The sequence below is a fragment of the Drosophila bipectinata genome, chromosome XR (genome assembly GCF_030179905.1).
Source record: "Drosophila bipectinata strain 14024-0381.07 chromosome XR, DbipHiC1v2, whole genome shotgun sequence".
Classification (NCBI taxonomy): domain Eukaryota; kingdom Metazoa; phylum Arthropoda; class Insecta; order Diptera; family Drosophilidae; genus Drosophila; species Drosophila bipectinata.
In genome coordinates, this window is record NC_091735.1 from 11,173,614 (window position 1) to 11,194,118 (window position 20,505).

General features: G+C 40.6%; 2 protein-coding genes across 2 annotated transcripts; both read left to right on the forward strand.

Annotated features, from left to right (window-relative positions):
* The first annotated feature begins 11,980 nt into the window (after nt 1-11,980).
* LOC122321917 (venom allergen-1-like) lies at nt 11,981-13,241 on the forward strand. The gene is made up of 2 exons (XM_043213020.2): nt 11,981-12,539; nt 12,900-13,241. Exons 1-2 carry the CDS (start codon nt 12,022-12,024, stop codon nt 13,144-13,146), a joined length of 765 nt encoding a protein of 254 aa, XP_043068955.1. The 5' UTR covers nt 11,981-12,021; the 3' UTR covers nt 13,147-13,241.
* A 3,679-nt stretch (nt 13,242-16,920) lies between these two features.
* Nucleotides 16,921-18,179, forward strand: LOC122321912 (venom allergen-1-like). Its single transcript, XM_043212983.2, has 2 exons — nt 16,921-17,477; nt 17,838-18,179. Exons 1-2 carry the CDS (start codon nt 16,960-16,962, stop codon nt 18,082-18,084), a joined length of 765 nt encoding a protein of 254 aa, XP_043068918.1. The 5' UTR covers nt 16,921-16,959; the 3' UTR covers nt 18,085-18,179.
* Nucleotides 18,180-20,505: the final 2,326 nt, after the last annotated feature.

Here is a 20,505-nt window from a genome sequence, read left to right on the forward strand (position 1 = left end):
AGTATCATTAGTATATATTAGTTCATTAGTATGAGCTGGTGCTCTTGCTTTATTGAATAAAAAATATGAACTAACTTAAGACTTAACAAAAGCTCATGCAAGATCGCATGCCCGTGGCAGACCGCTAACCATGGACTTTTGCAGAAGTCATACGATCACTGTCAGCCAATGAGACAAGGCCACTGTCCATAACGGCCCATGAGCTTTAACGGCCCCCTGTTCATAACGGCCCATACATGAGTGGTATAAGAGTTTGTAATAATAATAATTATACTAATAATAAGTAATAATAATAATTATACTAAAAAATGGTAAATATTTATAAAGGGAATTGGCCTGCTCAGCCTAAGCTCGGAGTTGGTTGTTAACTTGTATACCAATGTTTCTAACTCTTTGTGTCCGCTCTTTGCATGCCCGCACATCTATCTGTTGCTCATCCGACTCAATCACCGACTCCGACTAACCACGCCCCTAGATCATGCCTATGCAGCATGCGCCAAAGTATGAGCCACCACGTTATACTTCTCCCAACACCATGTTGTCGCACCAGCAGCAGCCAAACCCTAGCCAGGAGCAACGCCAGTACGCACTGTATGTAAGTGGACCCTACCTCGCCGGTGGTAGACATGACCCAGCTGCATGACTTCGACCAGAACTCCACCACCGAGAGTCAGGGCCAGCACACCTCCAGCCACACAACCAGCAACACACAGGCCAAGGGCGACACCTGCAGTAGCTTCGACTACCAGAAGGAGCTTTCAGCAGCCGTTGGAGGTACCAGCGGAGTGGTCTCTAACGGGCTGCCCACTGCCACCAAGTCGCCCTTCGAAAGGGAACTCCAGCGAATACTCAACGAATCCTCGCGAGCCAAGTGCCTGGCGGCCACAGCTACCACCACGGCCACTGGAACCACTGGCACCATCGATCACACAACTAGCAACGGCAGCCGGGAGTTGACTTATTCGCTGAGCAACTCCAAGCTCAGCTCCACCAATGGCCATGTTGTCGCAGGATCCGGATCGGTGGTGGGAAACAGCAGCGGAAGCAGCAACGGCAACCTAAGCGGTGGCAGTGGCACTAACTCCAACAGCGGCAACAACAACCAGAGCAGCAACCGAGATCTCCCATCAGAGCAACCGAATCAGCAGCATCCGGTGGCGGAGCTGCCTGCAAGCAACAGCTTCGTCATTTCCAAGCATCCCGTGGGCCAGGAGGCCATTAGGGAGATAACGCGCAACAAGAACCCTTCGGATTCGAGCCAAATGTGAGTAGTCTGAATCCAGTGGTGACCAAAATGCAATACGATTACGTCACAGTACGTGCAGTACGTCACAGAAAATACGATTTTTTATACCGTTGCAGAGGGTATTATAGTTTTGGTCAACTGCAACGCAGTGAAGGAGACATCTCCGACCCTATATATAGGGTATATATTCTTGATCAGGATCACCTCCTGAGTTGATATAAGCATGTCCGTCTGTCTGTCTGTCTGTCTGTTTGTCCGTCTGTCTGTTTCTACGCAAACTTGTCTCTCAGTTTTAAAGCTATCGTCTTGAAACTTTCCACTTCTTTGCTTTGCATGCAGTAAATAAGTCGGAACGGCCGGGATCGTCCGACTATAAGTTAACAACCAACTCCCAGCTTAGGCTGAGCAGGCCAATTCCCTTTATAAATATTTACCATTTTTTAGTATAATTATTATTATTACTTATTATTAGTATAATTATGATTATTACAAACTCTTATACCACTCATGTATGGGCCGTTATGGACAGGGGGCCGTTAAAGCTCATGGGCCGTTATGGACCGTGGCCTTGTCTCATTGGCTGACAGCGATCGTATGACTTCTGCAAAAGTCCATGGTTAGCGGTCTGCCACGGGCATGCGGTCTTGCATGAGCTTTTGTTAAGTCTTAAGTTAGTTCATATTTAGTATTCAATAAAGCAAGAGCACCAGCTCATACTAATGAAACTCCGGCACTGAGTCGTCAAATCCTTTATTAAATAATATACCGACTGAGTCTCTAGGCCAGCGGTATCGAAGGACAGTTCCCTTCCACCATATCTCCTTATCGCAGCATAGGAGCAGTACGGCCAACCGGCTACTAATTATTGGAGACAGCGGCGAGGGACACCACTTCGACCGTTCCCCTCCCCTCACACTCGTTAATTGTCGCCCAACTACTGGATAATATTACAGATTGATCACTCTTCGAATCTCACTCTAAGGAATATAAAATGTAAGTGACTGTGCGCCTAAGATAGCATCCAGGTCAATACGTGATATTGTAATAAATAAAGTGTCTACGAACTCTCCACACCCTACCATTAAAAAGTCAATAAATATCGACAAAAATTGTACCTACAAACTTGTGCCAGAGCTAGCAATTTAAATTCAAATTTAAAAAATACATCAAACACTTATTTGAAATATATATTTGTTTGCATTTTTGAGTGGCGATCACGCATAGGAAAACTTGCCCCTCACCTTTTTCCCTTGATTATTCTGTAAAGATACTTGATTTGCAGATTTAAAGATACGTGTTTATTTAAAAAAAAAAAAAAAGAAATTTTGTGTGATTGCTAAGCCTGTTGCTTCGCTCCAACCAATTCCCAACTGGAGTTTTTCTTGGGATGTATAAATTCTGCGGGCTCACTATTATATTTTCTCTTGCAATTAATTGTGCTTCACCCACCGTGTAGTGACTCCTCTGAAATAATTGGCCATCGTCGCAAGACCCTGAATTGGCTACAGGTGTTGTCCAACTAAACGTCGTGCGCAAACGCAAATTTTCGCCCTTATTACTGCCGATTAACTTACTCAGCCCCATTTGCGGCCGATGAGTTGGGAATACAGGGAAGTAAAAAAGGAAGTGGACAGTGACGATAGTGAAGAAATCGGATTTTATCACACAACGACACAACTAGAATCACCAACAATGAACCCAGAAATGATACAAGCGCTCATAACAAATGCCGTCAATGTCGCACTAACCGCACAGGAGCAGCGCTGGCGAGCAGAAATTGAATCAGTTAGAAACCAGGTCAGCTCGCTAACTGTGCAGGCACACCAAGTAGAAGTATATGAAAGGGTAACACCGGACCCCACCATAGAGTGCGGTGTCAAATTAGACATCGTAAAATCGCTCCCAACCTTTAGTGGCAGCCATGACGAATACGTGTCGTGGAGGCAGGCCGCATTAGATGCGTATGAGGTATTCAAGAGATACAAAGGCAGCGAGACCCACTATGAAGCAGTGGTTATTATCAAGAACAAAATTTGCGGTAACGCGCGATCACTCCTCACGTCCCATAATACCGTTTTAAATTTCGATGCAATTCTAGCTAGGCTGGATTGCACATACGCGGACAAAACGTCCCTAAGGGTGCTACGCCAGAATTTAGAAATGGTTCGGCAAGGAGATGCCGACCTTATGACATATTATGACGAGGTCGAGAGGAAACTCACCCTCGTCACCAACAAGATAGTCATGTCTCATACTATGGACACGGCAACGATCTTGAATAAGGAGGTTAGGGATGACGCCCTTCATGCCTTCATTGCAGGGCTAAAAAGACCTCTCAAATCACTCGTGCTGCCAGCACAACCTAAGGACCTTCCGTCCGCACTAGCTTTAGCGCGGGAGGCTGAGAACAGCATTGAAAGAAGTGCGTTCGCGGCATCCTACGCGAAAGCCATAGAAGACAAGGCCCCTTTTTATGAGGGCAATAGACGCAACAATAAAGGTCAGGGAAGACAATGGAAAGCTGAGGATAAAAATCCGCACTTCATTCCTAGGCAGGGCCAAGGTAAGTCTCACGAGGATAACCTATTCCCGAAATGCGAGGATTCTGAAATCATGCACCAGAATAAAGTTCAACCCATGGAAGTAGACCCCTCGACGGCCAAGTTCACACAGGAGACAAGCTGGAGGAAGCCGCAAAGTAATAATAATTACAAAAGGCAGAACTCGTCCCAGCGTCAATCGGGCCAAAGACGCCAACGCGTTAACAATATAGCCCAACCCCAACAAGAGGAAAGTTACTCCGCCACAGCGGAAACGGAAGTGGCCGACTTTGAAGAAGACGTTGACACTGCCGAACTTAATGACCTCCTTAATTTTTTAGGGAGCGCTCCCGACTGCCGTTCGTCGAGCGACAGTTGGCTAGTAGAACACTAAAAATACTCATAGACACGGGGGCGGCAAAGAATTACGTTAAGCCCGTAAAGGAGCTAAGGAATGTAATGCCGGTCAAGACCCCCTTCACTGTGAGCTCTATTCACGGCTCCAGTGACGTCAAGAACAAGTGCATAATGCGCATTTTTGGGTTAGATGCCCCATTTTTTTTGTTGGACACACTGAGCACGTTCGATGCTATAATAGGGTTCGACTCGCTAACGCGAGCAGGAGTGGCATTGGACTTAGGCGACAGCGTAATAAAATACGGAAACTTTACTGAAAAGCTCAAGTTCTTTGACTGTGAAAACGTTAATTTCACCAAAATTGAAAACATAGTGGTACCAAATTCGGCGAAAGCCGAATTCAAAAAAGCTATTCTGAAAAGAATAAAGGTGTTTTCGACCTCTAACGAGGCGCTAACTTTCAACACCTCTGTCATCGCCACTATTCGAACTAAGAGTGACGAACCCGTCTACTCCAGATTATACCCCTACCCCATGGGGGCAGCAGACTTTGTTAACAACGAAATCAAGGAGCTGCTGAGCAATGGCATAATCAGGCCTTCCAGATCCCCTTATAACAGCCCTGCTTGGGTAGTTGACAAAAAAGGGACTGACGATAATGGCATCAGGAAGAAGCGTTTGGTAATCGATTTTAGGAAACTAAATGAGCAAACAATTGCCGATCGCTACCCTATGCCAAGCATTCCCATGATTCTGGCGAACTTGGGGAAAGCCAAATACTTTACTACCCTAGACTTGAGGTCAGGGTACCATCAGATATACTTGGCCGAGAAAGATCGGGAAAAAACCTCGTTCTCAGTTAATGGAGGGAAATACGAATTTTGCCGACTGCCTTTCGGATTAAAAAACGCAGGTAGCATTTTCCAAAGAGCCATCGATGATGTGCTGCGGGAAGAAATAGGCAAGATATGTTACGTCTACGTCGATGACGTTATAATTTTTTCCGAAAACGAAACCGAACATGTTAAGCACATCGATATAGTGCTTAAGCGGCTTATCGATGCCAACATGAAGGTGGCACGAGAAAAGACTAAATTCTTTAAAGAAAGCGTAGAATTTTTAGGTTTTATAGTTACTAGAGGGGGAACAAAAACAGACCCTGAAAAAGTCAGGGCAATACAAGAGTTCCCCGAACCCAAAACTCTGTTTAGCCTCAGGTCCTTCCTCGGCCTGGCGGGCTATTACAGAATATTTATTAAGAATTTTTCCTCCATTGCCAGGCCCCTTACTCACATTCTCAAAGGGCAAAACGGATCGGTCAGTAAAAACATGTCGAAAAAACTTCCTATTACGTTGGATGAAACCCAGCGCAATGCGTTTGACCATCTGCGTAATATCCTGGCATCAGAAGATGTCATTCTGATGTACCCCGATTTCAAATTACCATTTGACCTTACCACCGACGCTTCAGCCAGTGGAATAGGCGCGGTATTGTCCCAAAACAAGAGGCCCATTACAATGATCTCGCGTACGCTTAAAGATCACGAACTAAATTACGCCACCAACGAAAGAGAATTGTTGGCGATAGTTTGGGCCATAGGCAAACTACAGAACTACCTTTACGGCACTCAGGGGGTTCGGATCTTCACAGATCACCAGCCGCTGACTTACGCGGTATCTGACAAAAACACCAACACTAAAATCAAGCGATGGAAGGCCTTTATAGACCAAAACAAAGGGAAGGTGTTTTACATGCCTGGGAAGCAAAAAATTGTAGCCGATGCACTGTCTCGGCAACACTTGAACAACCTAGAGGATGAGGCTCAGTCCGATGCTGCCACGGTGCATAGTGAGCTTTCGCTCTCATACACCATCGAGACTACGGATAAACCCCTAAACTGTTTCAGAAACCAAATTATTTTGGAAGAGGCAAACCAAACACTTCGGCGAGACTTCATTGTTTTTGGCAATAGAACTCGCCACGTTATTCACTTTAATAACAAAACCCTACTTGTCGAATCTGTAAAAGAAATCATCAACGCCAACGTCGTAAACGCGATCGACTGCGACTTTCCGACACTAGCTTGTATTCAACACGCCTTGAGGCAGGAGTTCCCTGCAACGAAATTTCGGCACTGTAAAAACTTTGTAACTGACATTACAAATACCAATGAACAGCTGGAAATCGTTTATGCCGAACACAACCGCGCCCACAGGGCTGCGCAGGAAAACGCCAAGCAAATTCTTCGTGACTACTATTTCCCGAACATGTCAAAACTGGCCAGCGAAGTTGTCGCGAATTGCAAGGTCTGCAATAAAGCCAAATACGATCGCCACCCCAAGCGACAGGAGTTAGGAAGCACCCCAATTCTTTCATATGTAGGGGAGATGTTACATATTGACATTTTCTCTACCGACAAAAAGACCTTCCTAACTTGCATCGATAAGTTCTCAAAGTTCGCCATTGTACAGCCCTTATCTTCTAGGGCAATAGTTGATGTACGGGCCCCTATACTCCAATTGGTAAATTTCTACCACAAAACTAGAACCATCTATTGTGATAATGAGGCTTCCTTCAATTCTGAAACGATTACGTCTTTGCTGAAGAACCAATACAGCATCGATGTCATTAATGCGCCACCGCTTCACAGTAGCTCCAATGGCCAAGTGGAAAGATTCCACAGCACCTTGGCAGAAATAGCCAGGTGCCTCAAAATCGATAAAAAAATTGACGACACTGTGGAATTAATTTTGCGGGCTACGGTAGAATACAATAGATCGTTGCACTCAGTCACGGATTGTAGGCCAGCGGAAGTTATCCATGCCAGCAGCGACGAAGTCAACTCGGCTATTAGAGCCAAGATTGACAAGGCGCAACAGACCAACCTCGACAGAATCAACACTTCAAGACAAAACAGAGTATTTGAAGTTGGGGAAAAGGTTCTCGGGCGCAATAATAAAAGACGCGGAAATAAGCTGACGCCGCTCTACTCAGAAGAGCGCATAGAAGCAGATCTAAACACGTCGGTTCTCATTAAAGGGAGGGTGGTCCATAAGGACAATATAAAATAAACATCTACACCATCCATACTCGCCCTTATGTTATACAGAACTCGATACTACCGCAATCCCCACAGGCTTGCCGTGATACTAATCTTACTGCTGTCTATAGCGAGCACGCTAACCACCGACTCTCTCACGCAAAGTATATTCCGTTATTGGATAGAATGGCCAGGAGCCTAGATTTCCTGGACTCGGCACTCTAGGATGTGGCATGCACGGCCGACGCGGAGGACCTCTATAATATTAAAACACAGGAAGCAGCGCAAGCAATAGGCAGGTTGTAATCAACACAGAAACACATTAACTAACTTACAGATTTAGTAAATAAAATTCTCAAGGAAAAAAGGGACGGGTTAGTTGACGCCGGCCACCTTTTCGAAACACTTCTAGCCAGGAATAGAATCCTTATTTCAGAGTTACAAAATTGCATGCTCGCACTTGTTAAGAACAATATTATAAATATATTTAATCACAACGACCTCAAATCTATCTTTGACGAACAGCTCACGGAGGTCCCCATAGTTAGCCTTATGGCTGTATCTAAGATATAAATTTTTTCAATCTAATGTTTTTACATAGTCCAGTATCCTAGAGTTAAGCTTATCTGTAAAAAAGTCCTGCTCTCCCCGGTCGCACACTACCGTACTATGCTACAAATAAGAGACAACATCGTGGCGGAATGCGACGACGGAGTCCTAGCAGTCTCCGATTGCGCTTCTACCAAGTGGGCCACATTTTGCAAAAGGCGTCCCACAACTAAACCTTGCGCCAGGCAGCAATCAGCAATCTGAAACCCCTTACAATCGTGGACGACGGAGTAATAATCGTCGACGAAAAACTTACGAGGATTACCATCGATGACGGTCCCACAGCAACCATGATAGAGACCCACCTTTTTACTTTTGAAAGGATTTGAGCCTCAATTACTCTGTGGAAAAGAGCCTGGGAATCGCGGCCTTAACTAACATCACGGGACACGGTCACATACTAAGGCAGCCACTACCACAACGAATGAACGAGCACAACCTACATCTGATGCAGGAGCTCAAAGACGACGCGTCGGCTGGAGGTGCACCAAGGATGTGGTTCGCCGCGGGAGTTGCCGTCAGCCTCACACTATGCGGCTTGGTCCTGCTCCATCAACACTGCAGGCGCAAACGAAAGGCATCCCAATTATGATAGTCCATCGACGAATTGGCCGTCACCGAGGACGGTGTCCAATTTAAGGGGGGAGTAGTTAACAACCAACTCCCAGCTTAGGCTGAGCAGGCCAATTCCCTTTATAAATATTTACCATTTTTTAGTATAATTATTATTATTACTTATTATTAGTATAATTATGATTATTACAAACTCTTATACCACTCATGTATGGGCCGTTATGGACTGGTGGCCGTTAAAGCTCATGGGCCGTTATGGACCGTGGCCTTGTCTCATTGGCTGACAGCGATCGTATGACTTCTGCAAAAGTCCATGGTTAGCGGTCTGCCACGGGCATGCGGTCTTGCATGAGCTTTTGTTAAGTCTTAAGTTAGTTCATATTTAGTATTCAATAAAGCAAGAGCACCAGCTCATACTAATGAAACTCCGGCACTGAGTCGTCAAATCCTTTATTAACTAATATACCGACTGAGTCTCTAGGCCAGCGGTATCGAAGGACAGTTCCCTTCCACCATATCTCCTTATCGCAGCATAGGAGCAGTACGGCCAACCGGCTACTAATTATTGGAGACAGCGGCGAGGGACACCACTTCGACCGTTCCCCTCCCCTCACACTTGTTAATTTATATCCTATAGCTGCCATATAACTGATTGATCGGAAATGCTATAACCAGCGTTTTTAGAGTTAAAGAGTTTGCATTTTGTACGAATGCTATATTTGACAAAATAATACAAACCATCAAATTCCATAAGGATCGGCCGACTATATCCTATTGCTGCGATATAACTGAACGATCGGAAATGACACAACTTTCGTGGTTTTGAGAATATAAAGTTAGAACTTCGTACAGATTATATTTTTGGTCAGTTAATCCGACCTACCAAATTTCAAAAGGATCGGCCGACTATATCTTATAGCTGCCATAAAACTGAACGATCAGAAATTGCTTCGGATATATTGGTAATTGGTAAAAATACCAACTTTGGTACTTTAAAGATAGAAGCTTGGAACTTTTGTTTTAGATTTTTTATTGTAATAAATTGGTTATATTATGATATTTTTATAAGGATCGGCCAACTATATCCGATGTTTGCGATATATTTCCGGTTTTAACTGCAAGGGTATATCAACTTCGGCTCCGCCAGAAGATAGTTTTTCTCTTTTGTTTTTTTTTTTCATTAAATTTGGTTAATAAATATTTTTCAGTATTTTTTTTTTTGTTATATTCGCGGACTTTCATAATGTGAAAATGGCTTGTGCATCAATAAGAGCATCAGCTAGCATTCCTGTATTCATCATAAAGCTTAGAGGCCCAGACGACCGAGGGGCGCTCGAGAAACGATTTGTTAGTACATATTAAGCTATTTGAAATTTGTTAAGCTAAGAGGAGTTAGTAAGGAAATTTAAAATTCTATATTTTAAATTAGAGGGACAGGAAAGAGAGAAACAAGTACATATGTACGTACATCCATTTTTTCACGTACAGAAACTTTCCCATCGGCAATATCTAACAATTGTTTAGAGAAAGTTTTGGCGGATGGATCCCGAAGCATTTGAACGCGCATAGTCTTCATCAGTTGTAGTGATGATTTAAGCAAGCATTAATTTAATCAGGGCATGTTGAACGTGGAATAACGGGAAGAGTTTGTCTGAAATCACCTGAAAGAAGAAACAAAGAGCCGCCAAATAGTTTATCATTGTGTTTTATCCCTCAATGTCGTATCCTATTCGCCTCAAGGAGAATGTTTACGTGCCATTGTGCATGATATTTAACATCAGGTTCTTACTGGAATGCTAGTCGAAGAAATTGCTCTAATGTAAATGCTCGATTAACTTGTTGCCGTTGTTGATAAATTCTTCTTCTTTTAACTCTGAATCTTCGCGTTTCTGTTTGTTGCAGTTGCCTTCGTCGTACGTTCACCTTGTGCTTCTTTCGATTGTGATTCAAGTAACTGCGCCATGCTCACACGCACTTTTTCATTATCTTCTTCGATTTAATCTTCTGATCTTCTTGCTCTTTTATCTTGTGCGGCTCTAGAAATGACCATTCGACGACTCAGATTGGCCCAGTTGCGTTTTCTTGACATTGCTGACTGTAGATCAGTGGTCGGCAGGGCCCTATGTCAGGGGCATATGACACACATAAAAGTACGATAAGTTACGTTCACAACCTACTTTCTGTTATTCATTACTAAAAGAGCAGCCATTTTGGAGGAGTTTAATTTAAATAATTTTTTAATCCCGCTCTTAACATTTAGGGAGATGAAAAATAGACGGTGTCCGATTCTTAGCCCTAACGGATATGTACACAAAATTTTACGAAAATCAGTCGAGCCATTTTGGAGAAGTAAAATGACTAACACTAGACAAGCTGTCGAACTGGATCAAAAGTATCCTATGTCCGTCTCAGAATTTTCAGACAGAAATATTAATTTTCTTCTGGTCACGTAGTTAATACTTCAAAAACACAAGTATTAATTCAAGCTTTCAAATCGGGTGGATTTAATTAAATTGGGCCATATATTTGTGACTAATTTAAGATAGTAAAAAAGCTGTTTACTAAGTTAAACACGATCGCTGCGAACTAAGGAAGAAGTCCATAAATTGAATGTATCAGTTCGGATAAGGTTCAAATTTTATTAACTGCCGGTACTGGACTGAAAAATTTTTCAACCTACCCCACGGCATCAATTGGATGTCTTATCGATTTTCTGTTTGGCTGTTCTTTGAGTATTTGGAAGCTTTTAATACTGTCTGCAGTTTGTTAAAATATATTAAACATAGAATAATAAGTTTTTTTATTTATAAATATGTAGAAAGATTTCTTTGATTCAAGCTATTTTTTTAATCCTATTAAAATCTAAAAAGCCAAAACAAATTTCCACCCGTATAGATTATTAAGTGATTAGATAACGAAAATGTTGTTTTTTGCAATGAACATTAAAAATTTGTTTGTCTATAGTTTAAACAAACCTTTTGTTATGAATGATACCTCTTTTTAAGAAAGTGCAAGTGTTGATTAAATGCTTAAAATTGTACGGAAACTAACTATACACCATGTATAGTTAGTTGCTGGTTTCATAGATACCCATAAATCGTCTCCTAAAAGATTTTTATAATAAAGTTCAATGATCGATTGATAGCGTTTTATCTAAATATTTATTTCAGTCGGAAACATGTCCTCGAAAAAACGCATAGGGCGCAATTCTATATATAAATTATATTTTAAATTGGTAATCCCTCATTTTATAAAATAATACATTAATAAATATGTTGCTAAGGAAAATATCAACTATAACTTTATGTAAGGATTTGTGAAGAGACTTACAGACTTAACAATTCCATCTTGTAAGAAAATGTGAAAATTCAAATACCAATAAATATTTTCCTGAATTTCTCAGCTGGGCACCTTGACAAAGATCATACTATCGGAGGAAACCGATTGGCACACAACAAAATGAATAACCCGTAAATGAAGTACGACGATTAGATTATACTTGTCTGTTGTGTACGGCAATTTAAATGGAGCTCGGCTAGCTCGGCTGATGATAATATATGGTAACTCTTTAGGTGATAAGTGGTCATTCGAGGAGCCATATAAACTCACCGTCTACTCAGAAGCTCCATAGTAAGCGCTAGAAGTCGAAGGCAATATGAAGCTCGCTTTGTTCACAATCCTGATGGCGGTCATGGGAGTGTCCCAGGCCACCGACTACTGCTCGTGGGACATTTGCAACGGGGGCAGCCACATCGCCTGCGGGCACAGCAATTGGTGGGACAGCGCCTGTCCCGGGGACGCGGAACTGATCGACATCAACGACGACTATAAGTGGGTCTTTGTCCACTCTCACAATGATAAGCGCAACTACATCGCTGGAGGATACGATCCCAACCATAATGCCGCCTGCCGTATGGCCACCATGGAGTGGGATGATGAGTTGGCCTATCTGGCCTCCCTCAATGTTCGCCAGTGCAACATGGTGCACGACAGCTGCCACAACACCGACGCCTTCAAGTACTCCGGACAGAACCTGGCCTGGCAGGCCTACTCCGGCGACCTGCCTGACATGGGATATATCCTCGACAACAGCGTCCAGATGTGGTTTGACGAGGTCCACAACTCCAACAGCGGCATTATCTCTGGAGGCTACCCCGCCGGCTACAGTGGACCGTAAGTGAAAGGGATGGTAATTTGAATATCCTGTGTATAGCACATTGATTAGTGCGGCTTATTTCACTTTTATAAGATTCTTTTTATATTGTTAGTATATTAGTATATTCTTGATCAGGATCACCTGCAGAGTTGATATAAGCATGGCGATGGAAGTCGATGTCCATCGACTTTTTCTTTCCTTTTGAACTTTTGAGTAATTTTATTATTTCGTTTTCATAAAACATACAAGGATAAGGATAAGGATAAATTAATGAAACATTATTCAATTACTAACAAATATTTTCTACTAAATCTTATGCTATTGAATGATATTCCACTTTAAGGGAATTTTGTTTAACCTTTTTTTTCCATCCATAGTGCTATTGGTCACTTCACCGTGATGATGTCCGAGAAGAACACTCGTCTGGGCTGTGCCGCCGCCCGTTATAACCGCGATGGATGGAACCAGGTGCTTGTGGCATGTAACTACGCCACTACGAACATGATCGGCGCCCAGATTTACTCCAGCTGCGACTATGGATCCCAGGGCTGCAATTCCGGATCCAATGGCGAGTTCGGCAACCTCTGCTCCAACTCCGAGTGGTACGATGTCAACAGTTGGTAAACATTTCAAGATAAATAATCCTCAAAATTGAAGCCCAAAAAATAAAGGCATTCGGCAATTTATTATTCAGATTTATTATTCAAACTTAAATGAAATTTGAAGTTTTTTTTTGGGTTTGAAAGTTGGTCTTTAATTTTGACATATTTACTTTACACATAAACTTTACTTATCTACTCTACATACTCTACATTTCTACATCTACTCTACACATACTTTTTTATCGGTTCAAAAAGTATTTCAAAAGCTGTTAAGTATTTGTATACCCTAGCAGAGGGTATTATAATTTTGGTCAAAAGTGTGCATCTCCGACCCTATAAAGTATATATATTATTGATCACGATCACCTCCTGAGTTGATATAAGCATGTCCGTCTGTCCGTCTGTCTGTCTGTTTCTACGCGAACTAGTCTCTCAGTTTTAATGCTATCGACTTGAAACTTTGCAGACACCCTTCTTTCCTTTGCTTTATATCCGATGTTTGCGATATATTTCCGGTTTTAACTGCAATGGTATACCAACTTCGGCTCCGCCCGAAGATAGTTTTCCTTTCTTGTTTTTTTTTTCATTAATTTTGGTTAATAAATATTTTCCAGTATTTTTTTTTTTATTTTCGCGGTCTTTCATAATCTGGAAATGGTTTGTGCATCAATAAGAGCATCAGCTAGCATTCCTGTATTCATCATAAAGCTTAGAGGCCCAGACGACCGAGGGGCGCTCGAGAAACGATTTGTTAGTACATATTAAGCTATTTGAAATTTGTTAAGCTAAGAGGAGTTAGTAAGGAAATTTAAAATTCTATATTTTAAATTAGAGGGACAGGAAAGAGAGTACCAGTACATATGTACGTACATCCATTTTTTCACGTACAGAAACTTTCCCATCGGCAATATCTAACAATTGTTTAGAGAAAGTTTTGGCGGATGGATCCCGAAGCATTTGAACGCGAATATTCTTCATCAGTTGTAGTGATGATTTAAGCAAGCATTAATTTAATCAGGGCATGTTGAACGTGGAATAACGGGAAGAGTTTGTCTGAAATCACCTGAAAGAAGAAACAAAGAGCCGCCAAATAGTTTATCATTGTGTTTTATCCCTCAATGTCGTATCCTATTTGCCTCAAGGAGAATGTTTACATGCCATGATATTTAACATCAGGTTCTTACTGGAATGCTAGTCGAAGAAATTGCTCTAATGTAAATGCTCGATTAACTTGTTGCCGTTGTTGATAAATTCTTCTTCTTTTAACTCTGAATCTTCGCGTTTCTGTTTGTTGCAGTTGCCTTCGTCGTACGTTCACCTTTTGCTTCTTTCGATTGTGATTCAAGTAACTGCGCCATGCTCACACGCACTTTTTCATTATCTTCTTCGATTTAATCTTTTGATCTTCTTGCTCTTTTATCTTGTGCGGCTCTAGAAATGACCATTCGACGACTCAGATTGGCCCAGTTGCGTTTTCTTGACATTGCTGACTGTAGATCAGTGGTCGGCAGGGCCCTATGTCAGGGGCATATGACACACATAAAAGTACGATAAGTTACGTTCACAACCTACTTTCTGTTATTCATTACTATAAGAGCAGCCATTTTGGAGGAGTTTAATTTAAATAATTTTTTAATCCCGCTCTTAACATTTAGGGAGACGGTGTCCGATTCTTAGCCCTAACGGATATGTACACAAAATTTTACCAAAATCGGTCGAGCCATTTTGGAGAAGTAAAATGACTAACACTTGACAAGCTGTCGAACTGCTGTCGAATTTTCAGACAGAAATATTAATTTTCTTCTGGTCACGTAGTTAATACTTCAAAAACACAAGTATTAATTCAAGCTTTAAAATCGGGTGGATTTAATTAAATTGGGCCATATATTTGTGACTAATTTAAGATAGTAAAAAAGCTGTTTACTAAGTTAAACACGATCGCTGCGAACTAAGGAAGAAGTCCATAAATTGAATGTATCAGTTCGGATAAGGTTCAAATTTTATTAACTGCCGGTACTGGACTGAAAAATTTGTCAACCTACCCCACGGCATCAATTGGATGTCTTATCGATTTTCTGTTTGGCTGTTCTTTGAGTATTTGGAAGCTTTTAATACTGTCTGCAGTTTGTTAAAATATATTAAACATAGAATAATAAGTTTTTTTATTTATAAATATGTAGAAAGATTTCTTTGATTCAAGCTATTTTTTTAATCCTATTAAAATCTAAAAAGCCAAAACAAATTTCCACCCGTATAGATTATTAAGTGATTAGATAACGAAAATGTTGTTTTTTATACCCTTGCAGAGGGTATTATAATTTTGTCCAAAAGTGTGCAACGCAGTGAAGGAGACATCTCCGACCCTATAAAGTATATATATTCTTGATCAGGATCACCTCCTGAGTTGATATGAGCATGTCCGTCTGTCCGTCTGTCCGTCTGTCCGTCTGTCTGTCTGTCCGTCTGTCTGTTTCTACGCGAACTAGTCTCTCAGTTTTAAAGCTATCGTCTTGAAACTTTGCACACACCCTTCTTTCCTTTGCACGCAGTATATAAGTCGGAACGGCCCGGATCGGCCGACTATATCCTATAGCTGCCATATAACTGATTGATCGGAAATGGTATAACTTTGGTGTTTTTAGAGTTAGAGAGTTCAAATTTGACATGAGAGCTATTTTTGGCAAAACATAACGTCATGCCAAATTTCATAAGGATCGGCCGACTATATCCTATAGCTGCCATATAACTGAACGATCGGAAATGACCCAACTTTCGTGTTTTTGAAGATAGAAAGCTGGAATTTAATACAGATTCTATTTTTGGTCAGTTGATCCAACCCATCAAATTTCATTAGGATCGGCCGACTATATCCCATAGCTGCCATATAACTGAACGATCGGAAATGGTATTTGGTAGAAATATCAACTTTCGTATTTTTGAAGATAGAAGTTTGGGACTTTTTTTAGATTTTGTATCGTAATAAATTGGATTATATATTCCTATTTCCATAAGGATCGGCCAACTATATCCGATGTTTGCGATATATATCCGGTTTTAACTGCAAGGGTATATAAACTTCGGCTCCGCCCGAAGTTAGCTTTCCTTTCTTGTTGCAATGAACATTAAAAATTTGTTTGTCTATAGTTTAAACAAACCTTTTGTTATGAATGATACCTCTTTTTAAGAAAGTGCAAGTGTTGATTAAATGCTTAAAATTGTACGGAAACTAACTATACACCATGTATAGTTAGTTGCTGGTTTCATAGATACCCATAAATCGTCTCCTAAAAGATTTTTATAATAAAGTTCAATGATCGATTGATAGCGTTTTATCTAAATATTTATTTCAGTCGGAAACATGTCCTCGAAAAAACGCATAGGGCGCAATTCTATATATAAATTATATTTTAAATTGGTTATCCCTCATTTTATAAAATAATACATTAATAAATATGTTGCTAAGGAAAATATCAACTATAACTTTATGTAAGGATTTGTGAAGAGACTTACAGACTTAACAATTCCATCTTGTAAGAAAATGTGAAAATTCAAATACCAATAAATATTTTCCTGAATTTCTCAGCTGGGCACCTTGACAAAGATCATACTATCGGAGGAAACCGATTGGCACACAACAAAATGAATAACCCGTAAATGAAGTACGACGATTAGATTATACTTGTCTGTTGTGTACGGCAATTTAAATGGAGCTCGGCTAGCTCGGCTGATGATAATATATGGTAACTCTTTAGGTGATAAGTGGTCATTCGAGGAGCCATATAAACTCACCGTCTACTCAGAAGCTCCATAGTAATCGCTAGAAGTCGAAGGCAATATGAAGCTCGCTTTGTTCACAATCCTGATGGCGGTCATGGGAGTGTCCCAGGCCACCGACTACTGCTCGTGGGACATTTGCAACGGGGGCAGCCACATCGCCTGCGGGCACAGCAATTGGTGGGACAGCGCCTGTCCCGGGGACGCGGAACTGATCGACATCAACGACGACTATAAGTGGGTCTTTGTCCACTCTCACAATGATAAGCGCAACTACATCGCTGGAGGATACGATCCCAACCATAATGCCGCCTGCCGTATGGCCACCATGGAGTGGGATGATGAGTTGGCCTATCTGGCCTCCCTCAATGTTCGCCAGTGCAACATGGTGCACGACAGCTGCCACAACACCGACGCCTTCAAGTACTCCGGACAGAACCTGGCCTGGCAGGCCTACTCCGGCGACCTGCCTGACATGGGATATATCCTCGACAACAGCGTCCAGATGTGGTTTGACGAGGTCTACAACTCCAACAGCGGCATTATCTCTGGAGGCTACCCCGCCGGCTACAGTGGACCGTAAGTGAAAGGGATGGTAATTTGAATATCCTGTGTATAGCACATTGATTAGTGCGGCTTATTTCACTTTTATAAGATTCTTTTTATATTGTTAGTATATTAGTATATTCTTGATCAGGATCACCTGCAGAGTTGATATAAGCATGGCGATGGAAGTCGATGTCCATCGACTTTTTCTTTCCTTTTGAACTTTTGAGTAATTTTATTATTTCGTTTTCATAAAACATACAAGGATAAGGATAAGGATAAATTAATGAAACATTATTCAATTACTAACAAATATTTTTTACTAAATCTTATGCTATTGAATGATATTCCACTTTAAGGGAATTTTGTTTAACCTTTTTTTTCCATCCATAGTGCTATTGGTCACTTCACCGTGATGATGTCCGAGAAGAACACTCGTCTGGGCTGTGCCGCCGCCCGTTATAACCGCGATGGATGGAACCAGGTGCTTGTGGCATGTAACTACGCCACTACGAACATGATCGGCGCCCAGATTTACTCCAGCTGCGACTATGGATCCCAGGGCTGCAATTCCGGATCCAATGGCGAGTTCGGCAACCTCTGCTCCAACTCCGAGTGGTACGATGTCAACAGTTGGTAAACATTTCAAGATAAATAATCCTCAAAATGGAAGCCCAAAAAATAAAGGGATTCGGCAATTTATTATTCAGATTTATTATTCAAACTTAAATGAAATTTGAAGTTTTTTTTTGGGTTTGAAAGTTGGTCTTTAATTTTGACATATTTACTTTACACATAAACTTTACTTATCTACTCTACATACTCTACATTTCTACATCTACTCTACACATACTTTTTTATCGGTTCAAAAAGTATTTCAAAAGCTGTTAAGTATTTGTATACCCTTGCAGAGGGTATTATAATTTTGGTCAAAAGTGTGCATCTCCGACCCTATAAAGTATATATTATTGATCACGATCACCTCCTGAGTTGATATATGTCCGTCTGTCCGTCTGTCTGTCTGTTTCTACGCAAACTAGTCTCTCAGTTTTAAAGCTATCGACTTGAAACTTTGCACACTTGTTTCCTTTGCACGCAGTATATAAGTCGGAACGACCGGGATCGGTCGACTATATCCTATAGCTGCCATATAACTGATTGATCGGAAATGGTATAACTTTGGTGTTTTTAAAGTTATAGAGTTCAAATTTGACATGAAAGCTATTTTTGGCAAAACATTACTACCAAATTTTATAAGGATCGGACGACTATATTTTATAGCTGCCATATAACTGAACGATCGAAAATGACCCAACTTTCGTGTTTTTGAAGATAGAAAGCTGAAACTTAATACAGATTCTATTTTTGGCCAGTTGATCCATCCTACTGCCATATAACTGAATGATCGGAAATGGGTTTTGGAAAAAATACCAATTTTTGTTTTTTTAAAGATAGAAGCTTGGTATTTTGTTTTATCTTTATTTTTTATAAATTGGTTATATTATGATATTCTTATAAGGATCGACCAACTATATTCGATGTTTTCGGTTTTAACTGCAAAGGTATTTTATATTTAACAAATTCGTTACCACGTGACGGCTTCTGTAGATTTTTTGCTATTTTCGAAATAGATAAACCAGAATTATTCTCTTTATTTAACAAATTCGTTACCATGTGATGGCTCCTGTAGATTTTTTTGTTATTTTCGCAATAGATAAACCAGAATCCTTGTAGGCTTGGATTTTTCATTTTCCGCCTCGGATAATGAAGGCCCATGCCCCATTTTAACTCTTTTAATTAAATTTACTCTTTAAATAAATTAAAAAGCTCAAGTAACTCAAAATTGCTGTGCTTGTTTCAACGATACCGACAAAGTAATATTCATGTTCTATTCAAGTGGCACAAGAATAACATTACATTTTTTCGAAAACTTGGATTATATCAGAAAGCGCGAAAAATGTCTGCACACAAATAATAAGCAAAAATTACATTATTTGATCATTTCGTTTTCGAAATGATCAAATTATGAGCCGTTCTAAAGGGAACATACAGGGTGTCCTATTCAAATGGCGATCGGTGTATCATAGTCGAAAAGTCGAACTTTAAGCAAAAGATTTTCTTGAACGAATTTTGTTAAAAATGAAATTGCAGAAATAAAATTGAATCTTTAATTTTACCGAAACTATATAATTATAGTATATTTAAGCGATGGTTATAAATTTTGGTTGATTTGTGGCACATATTTTATAATAATTTGCCATTAAAAACTGAATTTTTATAAAAAGCGACAAACGATACTTTCGCATATATGCGACGAAATGTATGTATATCTTAAATACAAACTCCCACTTTACAGCAACTTCGGCTCCATTCAAATTATCTTTTCTCTCTAGTTTCATATTTATGTTTTAATAACTCTGCTTATTTGTAAATCTTAAAGTTCTGTAGAATATATGTATGTATTACAATAAAAGCTACTTTTTTTGTTTACTTTTTTTGCCACTGCTGTTTTTTTGTTTTTATTAAAAACTAAATGTTCATTGGCTGTAAAATCTCTTTCAGCTTCTCTTCAGTTTTAAGAGTTGTCGCGATTGATTCGTCTCCTTTGGAGTCTTTCTTGGACTTCGAGGCATCCGGATTCTATCAGGCTCTGCGGGTATATTGCTTCCGGCGACTGTTAGGACTCGATGGCCGGTAAGGGGATCCAGGCGGCACAGTTGTGCGTAGTCATTGTGAATACTACATTTGTTGTGAAATGTCCTCGTAATCAATTTACTGTGTTTTACAATGTACATACAGCAGCCCTTAAATAAATGCATTTATCGATAGCTTGTACTTTTCTGAAACAAGTATATTTACATCTTTGTGATTCCCATCAATTTGATATTTGTTTCGGGATGTCTAACAATCGTTGTGCAATTTTAAAAATGTTTCAACAAGGAAATCGCCAATACGACATTGTTCGTTTACTTGGCATATTAAAACAAACGGTCTCTGACGCTACCCGGCGATTTAATGAGCTTGGCCATGAAGGTGACCGTCCCGGACGAGGCAGACCATG